Source organism: Polyodon spathula, chromosome 2 (assembly GCF_017654505.1).
Source record: "Polyodon spathula isolate WHYD16114869_AA chromosome 2, ASM1765450v1, whole genome shotgun sequence".
Lineage (NCBI taxonomy): Eukaryota > Metazoa > Chordata > Actinopteri > Acipenseriformes > Polyodontidae > Polyodon > Polyodon spathula.
The window spans coordinates 19,111,478-19,129,282 of NC_054535.1; the positions used below are offsets into that span (position 1 = coordinate 19,111,478).

Here is a 17,805-nt window from a genome sequence, read left to right on the forward strand (position 1 = left end):
GACAAAACAAAAACGAATGTGTAATGCTACAGCATTCTGTAGGGGTACTATGACGACTGTATGTGTCCTCCAAAAGACTCCAAGGTCTGGACATTCTGGCACATTACGTCATCATTCCTTCTTTTTGCTGCAGCAGTCAGACACCGTCAATGTGCATGTGCAAGAACGGTTTGTCACTCTGTCAAAAGTAATGGATCACTGGGCCTCCCAGTGTGTATATCTACTTTGAAAAACCTGTCAGAAACGTCATTGGGCATTTCAAGCACCGCACTCCCAAAGATGGCTTTGTTTGTTTACTGTTCTCTGCTGCTGTTCTTAACTTCACTAGCAGCCTGATTGGCAGAAACTCCAAACCTCCTACCCCTTTTACAACCAATCCACACTCACATCTTCACCGTGTGACACCCAATGTCTTCCAAAGTTAAAAACAGAATCTGTTTGCGTTCCAGAAGGTGTATTAAAAAAAGTGTGCACGGGCCCTTTAATGTAAAAAAAAAAAAAAAAAAAAAAAAGGCTATTCGTTTTTTTGTTTTTTTTTTTCAATTTGTTTAGAAACACAGCTTAAGGCTTTAACGTAACATTCTACACAAGTACCTGTTTTAAATATAATAACATACGTTTTTGGTTAGTGCTCGCGCAAGTTTTAAAGACGGGAAGAGGAAGGTGAGATGTCTTTAAATGTACTGTAAACAATTGTGGACGGAAACAATGCATAATATCTGAAACGCGCAGTTTTGGGCAGTTGTGCAAATGATTCACGTTGGGAAATTAACATTTTATTTTATTTTTTTGCAGGAGTGAAAAAGCAATAATTTGAAACATAAAAATCAGAGAAGACGAAATGGCGACAGAGGTGGATGCATGGACCGCAGTGCCACAACGGGACGGTGAGGTTTATCTTTTGTTCATAATGTAAATGTGCATATAATAAAAGCCTATGTACTCATTTGCATGTAGTGTTTTATTTTACTGCACACAATGCAATTTGCTTAACGCTGTTTGTACGTCGTACATTGAGCAGACCCTACCATGTGCTCTTGAATCGTACAAGTTTAGAGACATACAGCTGCTGCAGCGTGTAATTTAAGTAATGCTGAATTATGTTAAATTTTAAATCGTGGTTATATTTTTTCATTTGCTTGTAGTAAGTGCTAAACACCAAAGCATTTCTTTGGGCGATGCACTTTGTACTTTTTTTTTTCTAAAAAAGCAATTTGCACATGTTTGTCTGTGCAAATTGCTTTTTTATAGTGCACTTAATAATAATACGACTAATAATAACAATTCTTCAATTATATACTGAAGGCAGCAGAGGGTTATTTAAAAAAAAAAGTTTCATTGCTGGAAGATGTTTATATAGTTCAAACTTGTTTTACACAGTTCGAAAATGTTGTTTTGTATGTTCTCTCATTGCTGAATTCTTTATTTTGAGGAGCATCCGCATTTTCTGTTTTTATTTTGAATCGCCACTAGGCCAGATTTCCATGAGCTCTAAAAAAAAAAAAAAAAAAGATTGCCAGAAAGTAACATATTGATAAGAAATGCCAACCCTGAAAACACGCCCTGTTTTTAATGTTTCACGCAGTAATCGCAGTGTGTCGTTTTCGATCGATTATGCTTTGAATTATTGCTGTATTACAACACAACTGGCACATGTTGTTATTGCCATTTTTTTTCTTCTTTTGTGTCAAGGACCACGCCCCCTTGGTGTGATCTGTCATTTATTTGCACAGCTGCAATAATAACTGCACAAGGGACGGCGTTTGCAAAACAAACAGCACTGTAGTATGTGGCAATTTCGGTACGATCAGACAAAACAGATATTAAAATGCATTTTACTGTTGGCTGCTCCTTTGTGTCCAGTGTTGTATCAAAAACAAAACGCCACTCCCCTTTATGTAAATGAAGCCTAGTGTATTTCGTTTTCCAGTCCTGGCCATAGTGTGCTGTGCTGACGGTATTTCACAAGGTGATACGATTTGTGGCATGCTGTATAGGCATGTGATTATTTTTAGTTTTGGGTATTTTTACAAAATGATTCCTCTTTTGATATTTTTCCTTAGTGACTTGTCATCTTAGTGTCACAGTTCACTTGCAGCCTACCTGTCTGTAAAACAATAAATAAGATTTAAAAAAGGAGTGAGCACAGGACTAGCATATAGATCCACAGTTCCATAGAAAATAGTCTTTGGTAGAAGTCTTTAGTTAGTAGACAGACAGCAGATACACCCAGCCACAGCCCACAAAAACACACTGAAGCACACATGCAGCATACACACCCTCTCACTGCTACTGCAGGCCGTACCATACCAGAAAATAATGAACTTGATGATGGAACTCATACATTGTTATGATCCACGGCCAGCATGTTGTTATAGTCTGACAGTTTCATAAGCTGACCATGTTTAGTAAGGATGTTAGTCTGTTTTAATTTCCTAAATGTTTAAACATTAGTATTAAAAGGAAAAGAAAGAAAAAAAAAAAAGGTTTGGGAATTTTTGGAACCAGTCAAAAATGCCATTTGAGAAGCCCTCTGGTGCTGTTTCATTTTGTATGATAACTGGCTGCACTCATTTAATTGATGCTATGTGAACAAGATTAATGTGTGTATGGAAAAAAGTTGCCTTACTTCTATTGCACTCATGCCACTGTAAACATTACAGCAGACCCCTATTTAACACCTATGTCTTTGACAGTTGAAACATGTTTAAACGCTAAACTTCTCAATCTTTTTTCTTTGCGGACCACCTGATTTTTTTTTTTTTTTTATCGCGGCGGACCTCAAAATAAACAGTATAGCTGACTGAAAAATAAGCACATAAAAAAAAATAAAATAAGGAAATCACTATGATACTAAGAATAACCATATACTTACTTTTCTATGTTGTAATGTGATGGGTGGGTCTGTTTCTGTGGGCAAAGCTATTTTGAAATTGGAGTTTTAAACGGTTCTAGTTTACTTTTCGTTAACAGGAATTTACTGAGAGGGGGTAAAAAAACAGACTGATTTATTTTTAAATTCATAATTACAGCAGAAACTGATTTATGTGGATTAATAATCCGTGAAGCTACAATGCATCTGTGAGGTACCAGCACAGTCAGAGCTATGAATCTCCCTCTATAACCTTTATTCGTAAAAAGGAATGTTTGGATGCTGCACGCTGATTGGCTGTTGAGATTTTTTTACCCTGCAGTTAATAGTACAATGCACAGTGGAACTTATTTTTGCCGAAGCACAGTTCAGTTAATAAATTATCAATACACTACATATTAAACTCACAATAAATATACACATTGTTGTGAGAGGTCTTTTAAAGTTTTTAAAAATGAGTGACATTCCTTTCGTCACATTTTGATCTTTTCAGAGGCATGACAGTGGAATGGCTAGAGGCAAGAACCAAGTCTCTAGCCATTGAAGAAATAAATTCTTGGGCAGCTGGTGTTTTTATTGATTTGATGAAACATAAAGAAGTGGTAATCAACTTGAAAATAGTGTAATCTGTAAAATTGTAAACAATCTGTTAGGATAATTCTGTGCTTCAGTGCGTAATTCGGCTGGTCAAGAGTACTCAATTTTGTTTTGTTAGCCACTGTGCTGGTCTCAGTCGCTTCGTAAACAGTGCTCACATAAACCGACCAAGCATTTAAAAATGCTGGCTTCTCCAGGTCAGTGGTAGTAATGTGTGGACAGTGAACTTTGTCTTTACCTCCTTTTCTGTATCTTTTCATTGTCAACAAAAATACATGATTGGCATTTTTAAATGCTTGGTCATTAACGAGGCAGACAGTGCTGGTTATGTCAGCTCTGTTTACGGAACGATTGAGACCAGTACGGAGGCTTCATTTATTTTAATTAATTACAATAAATGGAAATGTTGAAAACCTCCAGTTTAATGATTACAGCAAATAGAACTTTTCTTGAGAGACTATTTTTTTTTTCTCCAAAGCGGAAGGATATATAATAATTTTTTTCTTTTTTCTTTTTAAATAAACACTTTTTTTTACTGAATCTGTTTTCTAAGCGGGATAACACTCCAAGGCTGCTCCTGTTGTGTGTTATCCCTTACTTTACAAGCTGCTGTGTTGAGTGCACAGGAGTGCAATACATTAAAACTCCCTAGTAAAGAACACTTTTAGACACTCCAAAAGTATACACGACAGAGAGTTTAGACCTTTTATTTTAACTTGGAGATATTCTTCATGTAGCACTTTCTTCCTGCTTTTGTAGCTCAGTTTTTAAGGTGTCAGATTTTGTGTTTGCAGTGGAATCTATAAACTGTACTGCTGCTACCTTTCTGGAATTATGTAATCTTTCCATAGACCTCCTCCTGAAGGGAGCCGGCGGACCACAAGTGGTCTGCATGCCACACATTGAGAACCACTACTTTAAACTATACGTCCTTGATGTAAAGTCCTGTATTGTTGTGGTTCAAGCAAGGGACTAACCATTAGGGAATCTCAGGCACTGACTCACTCACTGTGTGCCCTTTAGCTTGGTGTCTGTGGTGTATCCTATTTGGGCTGTTCTGGATGGGTGATATTAACGGGAACACAGAGGAAGTTGGCAAGTCTGGACAGAGGTCAACAGCCATTGTACTGAGATAGACAGGTCATCCAAGCAGTGGTAAATAACAGACATTTAAAAAATGAGGCACTTCTTAATGTAAAGTAGACTTAAAAAATGTAATCTGACCTACAAAAAAATTAAATTGGTTTGTGATGCTGAAAAGTTGAGGCATTTGTCGTCCGTTTTACCCCACTAGACCGCTTGCTTAGTAAATATTAGGGATGTGCTTTTGGTAAATTTTTATGAACGTTTAAACTGTTTGCAATGTCAGCGTTTAAACCGTGTCTACATACACACACACGCACACACACACACACACACACACACACTTTTTTATATTACATTCTGATACTGACAAGCCTGCTTAGTATTTTCTAAGCAAATAAACCCTAAATAAGCAAATTATGTTTTAACATTGCAAAGACTTAACTACAAGTAAAAAACAAACAAAAAAAAACCAAAAAAAAAACAACACCTACACATCTGCCCCAGAGATTTAAGTGTGAGGTCTTTGATAGTAGCGGTGGATTTTTGAGATCTGTTGTTGCTCTAGACAAGTACTTGAGCATTACAATTGCTGAGTACTCGAATCAAACCTCCTCTACATACTGTACTAGTGAACTTAAACCTCCCAAACATTGTCACAAGTAATATTTTAAATGCCAGATTAACACACAACCAAGTAATATATTAAGCAATGAATATGTTTGCTGCCTTGTATTGTTAATTGTATGTGGTCAAATAACCCTAAATAATGTAAAGTATTCAAATTCACATACCCACACAACTGTACATTAAATTGTAAAAAGAGATGCCTGGCCCACCTGCTGAAGTGTGTCTTAGGGGTCCTTTACTTTAGTGCAGTAGTTCCAACATACAAATAAAAATGGTACTAAACGTAAACTGCTGTTTGGTCCAAAATCATGCAGAACAATTTCAAGTGTAAAAAGCCTTCCACCTATGGGAAGATTGGGGAATGGGGTCCACGAGTCTGTGGGAATTGCAACTTTTTTTTTTTTTTTAAAACTGCTACATTCATTATTCATAGGCACTTATCACACCCTTTGTCACGTGACCGGATATACGTCTAGCATATTCTTGAACATTTTACAACTTCTGTAACGTATACGTTCAGATGTTTAAAATTCCCATCCCTACTAAATATTCCTGTATAGGTAAATGTCTAGCCTATTTTTAAATGATTTTAATGAGCAAGTTGGTTGAGAAGTGCAGTCAGTAGTACCCCAAATATGTCAGTTTCTTAGGAAAAGCGTGATACATTTATTACGTATGGAACTCCCTATTCACAAAATATCTTTAAGCCCAGTAAATATGTTTCTGCATTGAAGACTGAAAGGTATTCCACTCATCCATCCGTTAATTTTATTTAAAATAATTCAATAAATATTGAGTTTGCACCACCTGTAATTTAAGAGCCCTAGCTATAAGTCTAGCCACTTCACTGTGCATGCCTCATTTAAGCGCAATCAACTTTCTGACCATACTGTAGTCAAATAAGGGTAGTCAGTGTGTGTCTTTTTTAGTTCACAGCACTCATAGGCCTGGGAAAAGAAGTAATTTCCACTCGCCTGTGTAAATTCTTCACTCTGTCACGGCACACCACTTTGCATTGCATATGGAGTGTACACACTGTTCTTGATTTGACAGCCTTTTATCTAGCCTCCAGGCAATGAGCTGGTCATGCATAGTTTACCAACACCCTGGGGTGGCGTGTGGGGTCACTATGCTGTCAGAGGCGCTTTTGTGCGAGTTGCTTAACCTGTTACTGATAGCTTCTGAATTGCAGCATCAGCATGCAAGCAATCCTGGCGGACGATATCGTGGAAAACATTGCATACTTCCGCCAAGCTCTTTCAGGTTTTATTGGACTCAGTGACTTCACCCAGTACAATGTACAGTATTAGACCAGGGATTACATACAAGAGGATAATAAACTGATACAAGGGGTTTAACAATATCTAGAACATTCAGGACTAAATCTGGATTAAAAAAAACAACAAACATTTAACAATCTGAATTATATTAGGGAAACCTTAGCCATTTCTATAAAAAAGATGTATGAGTTGGTTAACTTTTATTGTGCAAGTGGAAGAAAATAATTCTAAAGTGCCATTTCACAGTTACAGTACATGCATTTTGTTAAACAGCTGACCTAGAAAAAAAGACAACCTCCACATCTGTGGTTAAATCTGTGACAGAACATTTCCTCTGTACTTACACAGTGAACTGCAGTATTCATGATTAATTGTCTGGTTTAATTCCTCTGCTAATTGGATAATGTGGGGGTTGAAGGGCAGATTTCATTGCTTGCCCAATATAGGAGCTGTAATTGCTGTAATTACACTGGCACAGGTAGAAAACGACAGAACGTTAGCTTTTAATAATGGCATTGTCAGATGAACAGTCAACTGGCATGTATTGTCTTTGACACTGAGTCACTGTGATACAATTGAAATATTATTAGCATACTTGCATGATGCTATTTTTATAACATAAAACATGTTGCTGGTAATACAAAAAATGATCATTTAAAATGTAGGGTTAAAAGAGACAGTTTTCTTAAAGTGCCTGTGCAGTGCTCTGTCTTCATTCTGCCTGCCACCTCCAGGGTTCATTGTAAGTTCTTGGATAATGCTGCATGAGCAGCACTGTAGAGAGATGTATTCCAGACCTCTGCAAGCAGTGAGAAACTTTTTGTGTTTGTTGACTTGCATAAGTAGTTATTGTGACATAAGAACTGTTGTGACAACTGGTGAACAAAAGGTGTGACAAGAGAATATAAGACCTCATCCGGTTCTGGTAGATAACTGAGTCCACAATCTCGTCTCGTTGGATCTTAATGGACCGTAAGGACCCAACAACAACTTGGCTTGATAGCCTAATCAGATACACTGCCCTTTCTTTGTGAAAAAAGACCTTAGTCATTGCAGCTAACAAAATAACTCTTTAAAATAAACTTTCCATGGCATGCATATTTTTTCACTATATAATGTTGGTCTCAAATGTGTTTTGAATCAAATTTGTGCTTTGTACCGTATGTGGATTCCTGCTGTTCTTGGTCTATATAGATAATAGCATGACCGGAATATAACTATTAATATGTTGTGAGTAGTGATACTGGTACACATGCTCAAGGGTGTTGTATTTAAAGCAGTCCACACTTGCGTTCCAGCTGTTCTTCAAGGAGTGGTAAAGGCAGGACATCCATGGATTTATACAGCAGTTATTTATTTATTTTCACCCAGACGATAAAAAATGGATCGAGTAGCAAACTTTTTTTGTCCAGTTTTATGCAGGTCCTCGTTATGACATCCTATACCTCTACTAAAAGCCAGACTGTGGCAGCTGCAGTGTTAAGATATAAATCTGTGGCAGGTTTTTTCTGTCAACCCTCAATGTTTCTCTTTCATTGCAAGGTTAACAAAGTCTTCAAACCAAATATGAAGAAGGGCTTTGTTACTTAATGCCAAAAGTGTATTTTATGGCTGTAATTATGAAAGATGTAGCCTATACAATATGTAGGTATTGTTTTTATTTGTAATAATTTTATAATAAACTACTGTCATTTGCTTGATAAAATCCAGTCGGTGCTGCTTCTCACTGTTGTGGCTTTTGTCCTGCATCAAGAGGAGCTGTTCTGTAAAGAAGCTTTCTCAGCAGCACTATTCATTCTTGGAAAATGCTCTTATCCTAGGGAGTGAACACAACACAACCAGAATGAACCGTGGTTGACCTTGTATACTGTACTGTGTAATCTAAATAAATCAGATTGATTGTATATTGGTGACATGTCTTTGTTGGGTGCTTGTGATAACAACTGTATGGCACTGTGTTTGCCCAGGTTGTGACTGCAAAGGGTTGGAGTCCATCTCGGTTGAGTGTGCTGTGCGTTATCAGATAACGCTGCAATCCCTGAATGCTGAGATCCTGGTTCCTGGTTCTGTTCTGTATCTGCTGGGCTGCACTGCCTGTAGTGTAAATCAATTTCAGCAATATTGTAAGCCTTTCAGAGATGGAAATAGTTTTGAATTTGAGATGTATGCAAGCTCCACCAGTCCTACCCATTGCGGAAAGATCTCCCTCAGAATCAGTACCTCAAGGAGAGATCATTACACCTAGCTGTTTCTAACCACGTCCAGGGACAATCGTCCCTCTTTGAAATGTGCATGATTTCAGCCATGGGGGATAATTGCTGTTTCTCCTTTTAACTAATGGTTTCCAACATTAAGTTAAATCTACTGAATCTGACCCTGCAAGTGCAACCTGTTATGTGTAGGAAATAGCTGATGGATCTTAACTAATGTATTCATGTGTAGTCAATACATCCTGGTGACCTTTAAAACTCTGAAGCGTAAAGCACCCCTCTGGTCTCAGTGGAGCTCTCATAATCTCACCCTCCAGTACACCAGAGTGTACCATTACCTGCCTCTATACAACACTATGCTGGACAAGGGTTTTTTCACACTCTGGAAGTTTAATAATTGTTTTCAGTATTTCAAGAGTAGTAAATTCCCCTTTTAAAAGTACATTATTCACATTAATGGAGAAGTTGCAGAACTTTGATTGAGCTGCAGTGTGTCACCGGGATATATTTTTAATAGCCATAGACATTAGGAAATTTTGTGATATGCTGGCTGGAAAGTTTCTAGTTTAAACACAAAGGGAGCCTGTTTGATGACTAAATGTGTTGGTTTTTATGTTAAAATGAAATATAACAACAACCAAAAAAAAGTGTAAACTTTGTTGGCTTTCATTAATTTAAATTAGATTTGTACTAAGCTGTGTTCTATTGTAATGGTATGCTAATTTTGTTATAAATGCTCTTGAATTTCTCTTGAACTTAAAGTGAAATACAGTTTTGGCACCAAAAAAAAGTGAGGTAAGAAAGTTTTAGAAATAATGGAAAACAAAACATTTAGTTATTGTAAAATTACACTTGGTGTTTCTTTGTTCAACCGTGGGTTTAGAAGTGGTGATGTGTGTACAGTGACACATTGGGAATGAAGGGTGTTCATAAGACTGAAATGTCCTTAATCCTGAAACTTACATTTTTTCCAGCGATTTTACTGTGCAGGGGTATTGTAATCGCAAAAGAACAGCGCATTCAATTTGAGGAAAAGAAATAAGAAAACTGCACTTAACCTGCTAGAGCCGCGTTGCATTGGTAAAATACGTGTTATTTAAAGTAAAGTAGGCAGGAGCCCTGTATCTGGTTTCAGGTGGTGTGTTTGGTTATCAGTTTGTACATGTGGTGCTTGTAACTGTATTTGTAATGTGTACGTGTGTTTGCAGGGGTGTTCCTTGCGGGACCTCCGGGGGAGGAAGAGTTTGTGGACGATGACATGCTGGTGGAGGGGGAGGTGAACGGGAACTGGACCCCCCAGGAGAAGGCTCTGCACGAGGCCCGGCTCAAGGCCAAGGCCAAGCGGAGACTGCGTAGAACTTCGTCCCGCGACTCCACCCGGGAGTCCCTGTCCGAGACCGGAGGGGAGCCTGGCACCGACCCCAGCAGCCCCAAGGGCAAGATTAGCATCAGCGACCGCAAGTCCAGGATGGGCAAGGGACGGGGGCTGCCCAAGAAAGGTAAACAACCGAGCAAAAAAAAAAAAAAAAGTGCAGGCTAAAATTGTACCTTGTACCATAAAACAGGGTCAACAGTCATAAGCAGTTTGTTCTGTATGAGTATATGCAACATTAACCCCTTATAAACAAGCTGTTTTTGGGCTGAAAAGAAAGTGTGCAGACGATCTGGGAATGTGGTTGTGAGAGAAGTACAGCTACAACACCAATCAGAGCCACTATTTTCAAAGTGAACAGCCTATCAATCAAGCTGTGTAAGTAAATGGAGATAAGTCTGGTTGGTTCGCAAAGGGCTTGACTGTCTCTATTCAGAGTTTGCTGCAGTTTAATGATGGAATGCTGTAGTTACACAGAGAAGACGGACAAATAGTGCAAAATCAAACGTGGCCAACGGTGGCTACCCAGAGACCACTAGGAGAACTGAACATAGCTAATGGAGGCTGCAAAGGGATTAAAGCTCATACACCCCCAAATCAACTGTCAGGATGGTTTTTGGATCAGTCACATTTAGTTGAATCAGTACAATACCTAATTATTTCAAAACATGACATACATGTGAAAAACACCTAATATTGAGGGCCATTAGTTAGGAGTAGGATCCTGTATAGTAAGTACATGCAAATTTGCTGTGGAGGTGTTTTAATACTGTGTTCACTTTGCATATATCTAGAGAATTGTGTATCCAATTCTGTTGGAATTTGGTTTCGGACATGAGCGTTTTTATCTGGGGATATAAAGGTATGTTTGTGAGTCAATCATGTGCATGTTTCAAACTTATGTTTTTGCCGTTTTATAATTGATAAAACTTGTTGCTGAGGGTTGGGGGATACACTTGAGTGGGGAGGTTGTTGGTTACGTGATGTTTTTCTTGATCCTGATGGCTGTGGTTTGTATTTCCAGCAGTGGCGGGGAATATGTTAGTAAGATGCATGTTCTTGTTGTGTGTTGCAGGGGGAGCAGGTGGAAAAGGCGTGTGGGGAGCGGCTGGGATGGTTTATGATTACGAGGAACCGGATGCCAGGGATCCTAACTATGATGAATCCTCACAGGTATGGGGTCTCGCATTGATGTTTATATAAATGTGAACTATGATGAATCCTCACAGGTGTGGGGTCTCACATTGATATACAGCAGGTCTAAGTTAAGCCTTAATTCAAGCCTATACAACTAGTTTCACAAACCCTGATTAGTACTAATCTTGGACTATTCCATGATTGTTTAGGTATAATAATCCAAAATTAGAGCTAATCAGGGTCTGTGAAACAAGCAGTAGTGTTTGCAGCACCTGAAAGATTTAAGTGTGTGTGTGTATGTATATATATATATATATATATATATATATATATATATATATATATATATATATATATATATATATATGTATTATATTATGTGTGTGTATGTGTATATATAATATATATATATATATATATATATATATATATATATATATATATGATATTATATATATATATAATATTATAGATATATATATATATATAATATAGAGTCAATAGAAGATTAACAAAAACATATATATATAAACATATATAGATTATATATATATATATATATATATATATATATATATATATATATATATATATATATATATATATATATATGTATATATATATATATATATATATATTGTGAGATAGCAGGGAGGGGGTTAAAATCCTTCCCTGCTAAAAACCTTGTGAGAATGCACATTTGGGTGTTATGGGGTTTAATTGTGTAATTGTTTTATTGTTTAGTTATCCCCTGCACCTGGTGGTAATTGTAAATTAGAGCCAGGTGCAGGGTATTTAAGAGAGGCAGCCAGTCTGTTCCAGGCTGCTGCTGAGAGAAGAGCCCGACTGTGTGAGTGAGCAGTCGTATCGAGGTATTGTGTGAGGGTGTGTTTTTGAATGTTTGTGGCAGGTAAACGGTTTAGCCGTCCTGCGTGATAGTTAGGTTCCTGTTTATGTTTAGTGAGTGCTCCAAATAGGAGCTGGGTGTTTGTTTTTTGTGTTTTTCATTTTGTGTTTATTAAAAGTGCCCGTGAGCGCTGTTTCAGTAGAATCCTGTGTGTTGGGTTGTGATTCAGAAGGGAGAAGAACCCGTGAGAGCCTCTGTGGCAAGCAAAAAGGTGACATTATATATATATATATATATATATAGAGAGAGAGAGAGAGAGAGAGAGAGAGAGAGAGAGAGAGAGAGAGAGAGAGAGAGAGAGAGAGAGAGAGAGAGAGATGATATTATATGAGCTATAGCGGCACACAGCAAACTGAGAGCTGTATTTTGACTACATTTGCTCTGAGAGTTGCTGCAGTGACTTGGTTACTAACCACACTACACTAGCATTGCCTACTCTTGTTATTATAACTAATGTTCCCTTAACTAATTATTTTATGCCCTCAGAATTTGCTTAATATCATTTATTACTGTTTATGAATGCAGATATTTTGCATGTTTACTAAAATTATTGGTGCACCCCCTAGTGTTCCTTTGTTCCTACTGGCCTCATTGCACAATTTCATAAAGGCTAGTCTAATGAGTTAATTTGTGTTTTTCTGTTAAAGGGTGACACAGTTTATGCGACTGTGGTCCCTGAACTGGATGAAGAACAGCTGGAGAAGACTGTGAACCCCATTGTGCAGGAGTACTTCCAACACGGAGACACCAAGGAGGTTCAGGCAAGTATTTCCTTGCAAAAGAAATCTCTACATACTTTTACAGTACTGTGCAAAAGTTTTAGGCAGGTGTGAAAAAATGCTGTAAAGTAAGAATGCTTTCAAAAATAGACATGTTAATAGTTTATATTTATCAATTAACTAAATGCAAAGTGAATGAACAGAAGAAAAATCGACATCAAATCCATATTTGGTGTGACCAGTTCTTCTAGGTACACTTGCACAAAGTCAGGGGTTTTGTAGGCATATAGTCAGGTGTATGATTAAAGAATTATACCAAACAGGTTCTAATGATCATCAATTCAATATGTAGGTTGAAAGACAATCATTAACTGAAACAGAAACAGCTGTGTAGGAGGAATAAAACTGGGTGAGGAACAGCCAAACTCAGTTAACAAGGTGAGGTTGCTGAAGACAGTTTACTGTCAAAAGTCATACACCATGGCAAGACTGAGCACAGCAACAAGACACAAGGTAGTTTTACTGCATCAGCAAGGTCTCTCCCAGGCAGAAATTTCAAGGCAGACAGGGGTTTCCAGATGTGCTGTCCAAGCTCTTTTGAAGAAGCACAAAGAAACGGGCAACGTTGAGGACCGTAGACGCAGCGGTCAGCCAAGGAAACTTACTGCAGCAGATGAAAAACACACCATGCTTCCTTCCCTTTGAAATCGGAAGATGTCCAGCAGTGCCATCAGCTCAGAATTGGGAGAAAACAGTGGGACCCTGTTACACCCATCTACTGTCCGGAGAAGTCTGGTCAGAAGTGGCCTTCATGGAAGACTTGCGTCCAAAAAGCCATACCTCCGACGTAGAAACAAGGCTAAGCGACTCAACTATGCACGAAAACACAGGAAGTGGGGTGCAGAAAAATGGCAGCAGGTGCTCTGGACTGATGAGTCACAATTTGAAATATTTGGCTGTAGCAGAAGGCAGTTTGTTCACCGAAGGGCTGGAGAGCGGTACACGAATGAGTGTCTGCCGGCAACAGTGAAGCATGGTGGAGGTTCCTTGCAAGTTTGGGGCTGCATTTCTGCATTTTTGGTCAGAATTAATGGTCTCCTCAATGCTGAGAAGTACAGGCAGATACTTATCCATCATGCAATACCATCAGGAAGGCATCTGATTGGCCCCAAATTTCTTCTGCAGCATGACAACGACCCCAAACATACAGTGAAAGTCATTATGAACTGTCTTCAGCGTAAAGAAGAGCAAGGTGTCCTGGAAGTGATGGTATGGTCCTCACAGAGTCCTGATCTCAACATCATCGAGTCTGTCTTGGATTACATGAAGAAAGAGAAGCAACTGAGGCTGCCTAAATCCACAGAAGAACTGTGGTTAGTTCTCCAAGATGTTTGGGCCAACCTACCTGCCGAGTTCCTTCAAAAGCTGTGTACAAGTGTACCTAGAAGAGTTGATGCTGTTTTGAAGGCAAAGGGTGGTCACACCAAATATGGATTTGATGTAGATTTTTCTTTTCACTCACTTTGCATTTAGTTAATTGATAAATATAATCTATTAGCATGTCTATTTTTGAAAGCATTCTTACTTTACAGCATTTTTTCACACCTGCCTAAAACTTTTGCACACTATATATATATATATATATATAATATATATATATATATATATATATATATATATATATATATATATATATATATATATATATATATATATATATATATATAATATATATAAATATATATTATATATATATAAACCTTTATCCTTTTGACTGGACATAAACCTATGATGATACATAAATTGGGACATTTATTGAGTTATATGAGTGTTATTTTGTGGATTGACCCAAAATATTTGCTCAATACAACAAGATTTAAGTTAAAAACTTTTGACACCATGAAAAATACCGAATAAGGCAATATTTTACAGAGAGACAGACTGCAGTCCTTATTTAGTCTTCCTGCTCCAACGAAGAGCTGTAAATAAGCCTGTTTTATACCTAACTTAATGTTTACTTCTTTCATAACCGCGTCTTTGTTTCACCCAATAGTCCACATTACTGTGGTTACGTAATTCTGTTTGCTTCAAATCTTTGTCAATTTAAAATGGCAAAACAATTGTGGTGCACACCAGCATTAGATGTTGTGGCCTTGCAGGTGCATGGACTGTGTAATTAGACAGCCAGGTATATAAAGTAGGTCAAAATGTTTGGTCTTGGTGTGTGTGAAGGCTAAGGCCTGGGAAACTCTGAACAGTGATACGTATGGAATGTTGCATATGGTGCTATATCAGAGTCTACAATATATTGTACATCTTTATCATAACAGAAAGCCTTTGAGAATAATGGGTGTTTTATTACCATTTAGATGTGGGAATGCAAGAGGGAAACTGCTGTTTTGGCCTGTCACACCAAGCATTATGCAGTTCATGCAAAATAGTGTCCCGAGTAGCTGCTGCAGGCTCATAAGGCGTGTTCCTCAAGAGCATATCTGATAAGCAGGAGTGTCTGGTTTTGGAGGTTTCAAGTTTCCATTCCTGGAATAAAAAATGTGTCCAAGGAATTTACTATATGCTGTAGCTTCAGTCTGATCTTCAGCAACATACAGTATTGTTTAGCAGAGGGGATCTTTCACCACTTAAACTGTAAGCAACAGGATTTAATTCAGTTATTTCAATGACGTTTTAAACATGCTGAATTGGTGTACATTCTACAATGATCTATAATTAAGGCAACATGCCTTGCAATGCGAAAACAAGTGAAATGGCATCGCCGAGAAAATAGATTCTGTGACCATACTTTTTTCTAATGAGTTTCCTGAATATATTCTCCTTCCAGGCCCTTTTGAAGGAGCTGAACCTGGGCAGTAAGAAGTTTGAGTTCTCATCCCTGGCTGTGTCGCTGGCGCTGGAAGGCAAAGCCAGTCACAGAGAGCTGACATCACGACTGCTCTCTGACCTCGTGGGCAAGGCCCTGAGCGAGGACGAGATCTCGAGAGCCTTCGACAAGATGCTGAAGGACCTTCCTGACCTGATCCTGGACACACCTGAGGCACCGCAGGTAACCTTCTCCCAACGCAATGCAATTATACAGAAGTAGCAAGGAGAATATTCACATTTAATTGCTTTCTTCATTCTGTGTGTGTTACAAAGTGTATTTGTTTACTGTACATTGAGGTCACAAAACACTGCTCGGTGTTGGCTGGTGTTTTTTGGCAAAAAGTCTGGTTTCACTGACACAATAAGCACTTATCTTGGAGTTCTTTACATAAAATAACATTGGGTAGTCCAAAATGAGTGCTAATTGGGGTCTGTGAAACCGGATAGTGTTTTTTAGCAAAAAGTCTGAATTAAAGAAAGATTACTGATGTATGATTTGTGAGGAAAGACTTCTTCCTTTGTTGGTTATGGATTCTTTCACCCATTATTTATAAACATCACCTCTGCTCCATTTATTCATTCATTCATTCACTAAAGTTTTACATATGTAGACAACCGTTTATCCAGTTCTATCTATCACTTAAAAGTCAGTCAGGGTGGGTCCCACCCCCCACCCACCCACCGGTGGTTGAACAGTTTTTTTTTTTAATCAGCAATGTGTATTGTGCATAGCAACCAAATGCACCAGTAATTTTACAAACAAGATACAACAGGGTACAACTTCCAACTTTGAGTGTAACATCACAACATGATCTAATGCTGGATGAATGAACCAATGCTGCAGATATCACAAGAAGCTGTAAAGCTATAACTGAGTTGTATGCAAATACTGGGCTTTATTGTGTCATTGTGTTTCCCATGTATTGTTCTGTGCCAGTACCAAAAGTCAGATCTCTACACCTGCAAGGTAAGCCTCAGCAGTAACTATGCCAGGTTCTATATACTGCACTGAACACGGCTCTCTTTATTTCTCAGATGCTGGGCCAGTTTATCGCCAGGGCAATGGCAGATCATGCTCTTCCAATGAATTTTCTTGACCGCTACAAAGGAAGGGTGGACTGTGACCATGCAAGGTGAGAACAGAATTGCAAAGCAGGCCCTGTCAGACAGTCATGAATCCCACTGAAACCTATTCGCGGCAATCTCAGATTTTCCTGCCAACGTTTTTAAACATCCCACGGGGAATTCACAAAGCTGTTCACTCTGAAGTGTCATTAGCAAAATGTTTTCTGAAAGAAACCTCTAAAATAAAATATTGTAACATCAACAGTGCTCATGACACTCATGAATTTCTCTCTCTGTGACAATCACTTTATATACCAGCCCTCAGTTTTTCAGTTTTGTGACTTTGATTATTTTGTTAGTTGTCCAATAAATGCCTTAAATCGTTTACAGTAATTGAAACCCTTTTCAAATGTTCTGTTTAAATTTTCAAAGCAATGCTTAATCTAAAAAATTTGTTTATCAACACTTAAACCAAAACACACAGTTTTGTGGATAGAGACCTACTGTCACATCAGTGTGTCACTAGCATAAGTAAGTATTGTAAAGAAGAGCAAGGTATGGTAAAGAATAGCAAACTATTTATTAAAAAAAAAAAATACTGTGTTAAAATATTATATGGGTTATAAGGTAAAACCTTTATAAGGACTACAGTTAATTTTCAGGTACTGGCTCGATACACATTTCTCCCTCCTGCTGCGATAACATTAGCAGCTTGTTGCCAGAAATCCTTACACGTCCAAGAAAGCTGCTGTGTGCCTGAGGCGTCTGTACTGTAGAGAGAGGAAGGCCTTCTGGGTGCAGTGAAGTGCAATGAAAAAAAAAACATAATACATGGGTAGAATTTAAGAATTTAAAGAACTGTACACGGGGGGGTAATAAAACAAAACTACCAGTGAAGAATATTTAACTTTTTAGTAACAGTTATTGCGACATATTTATTCAGTCCATTTTACATCCAAATCTGTTGAGCAGTCCTGCAGCCTTGAAGAGAAGCCTGTCCCTACGCAAAGTAAGTTTAATTTAGCCCCGGTGTGGTGAAATATCATATTTCCT

General features: G+C 38.0%; 1 protein-coding gene across 1 annotated transcript in view; it reads left to right on the forward strand.

Annotated features, from left to right (window-relative positions):
- Positions 1 to 425: 425 nt before the first annotated feature.
- The window catches only part of LOC121331095 (programmed cell death protein 4-like), a 32,748-nt gene continuing 15,368 nt past the window's right edge, over positions 426 to 17,805 (forward strand). The window contains exons 1-7 of the mRNA XM_041278269.1: positions 426 to 663; positions 796 to 887; positions 9,881 to 10,171; positions 11,120 to 11,217; positions 12,736 to 12,849; positions 15,647 to 15,868; positions 16,723 to 16,820. Of these exons, the coding sequence (XP_041134203.1) occupies positions 842 to 887; positions 9,881 to 10,171; positions 11,120 to 11,217; positions 12,736 to 12,849; positions 15,647 to 15,868; positions 16,723 to 16,820 (869 nt within the window). The 5' untranslated portion in view covers positions 426 to 663; positions 796 to 841. The remainder of the gene's footprint in view (positions 664 to 795; positions 888 to 9,880; positions 10,172 to 11,119; positions 11,218 to 12,735; positions 12,850 to 15,646; positions 15,869 to 16,722; positions 16,821 to 17,805) is intronic.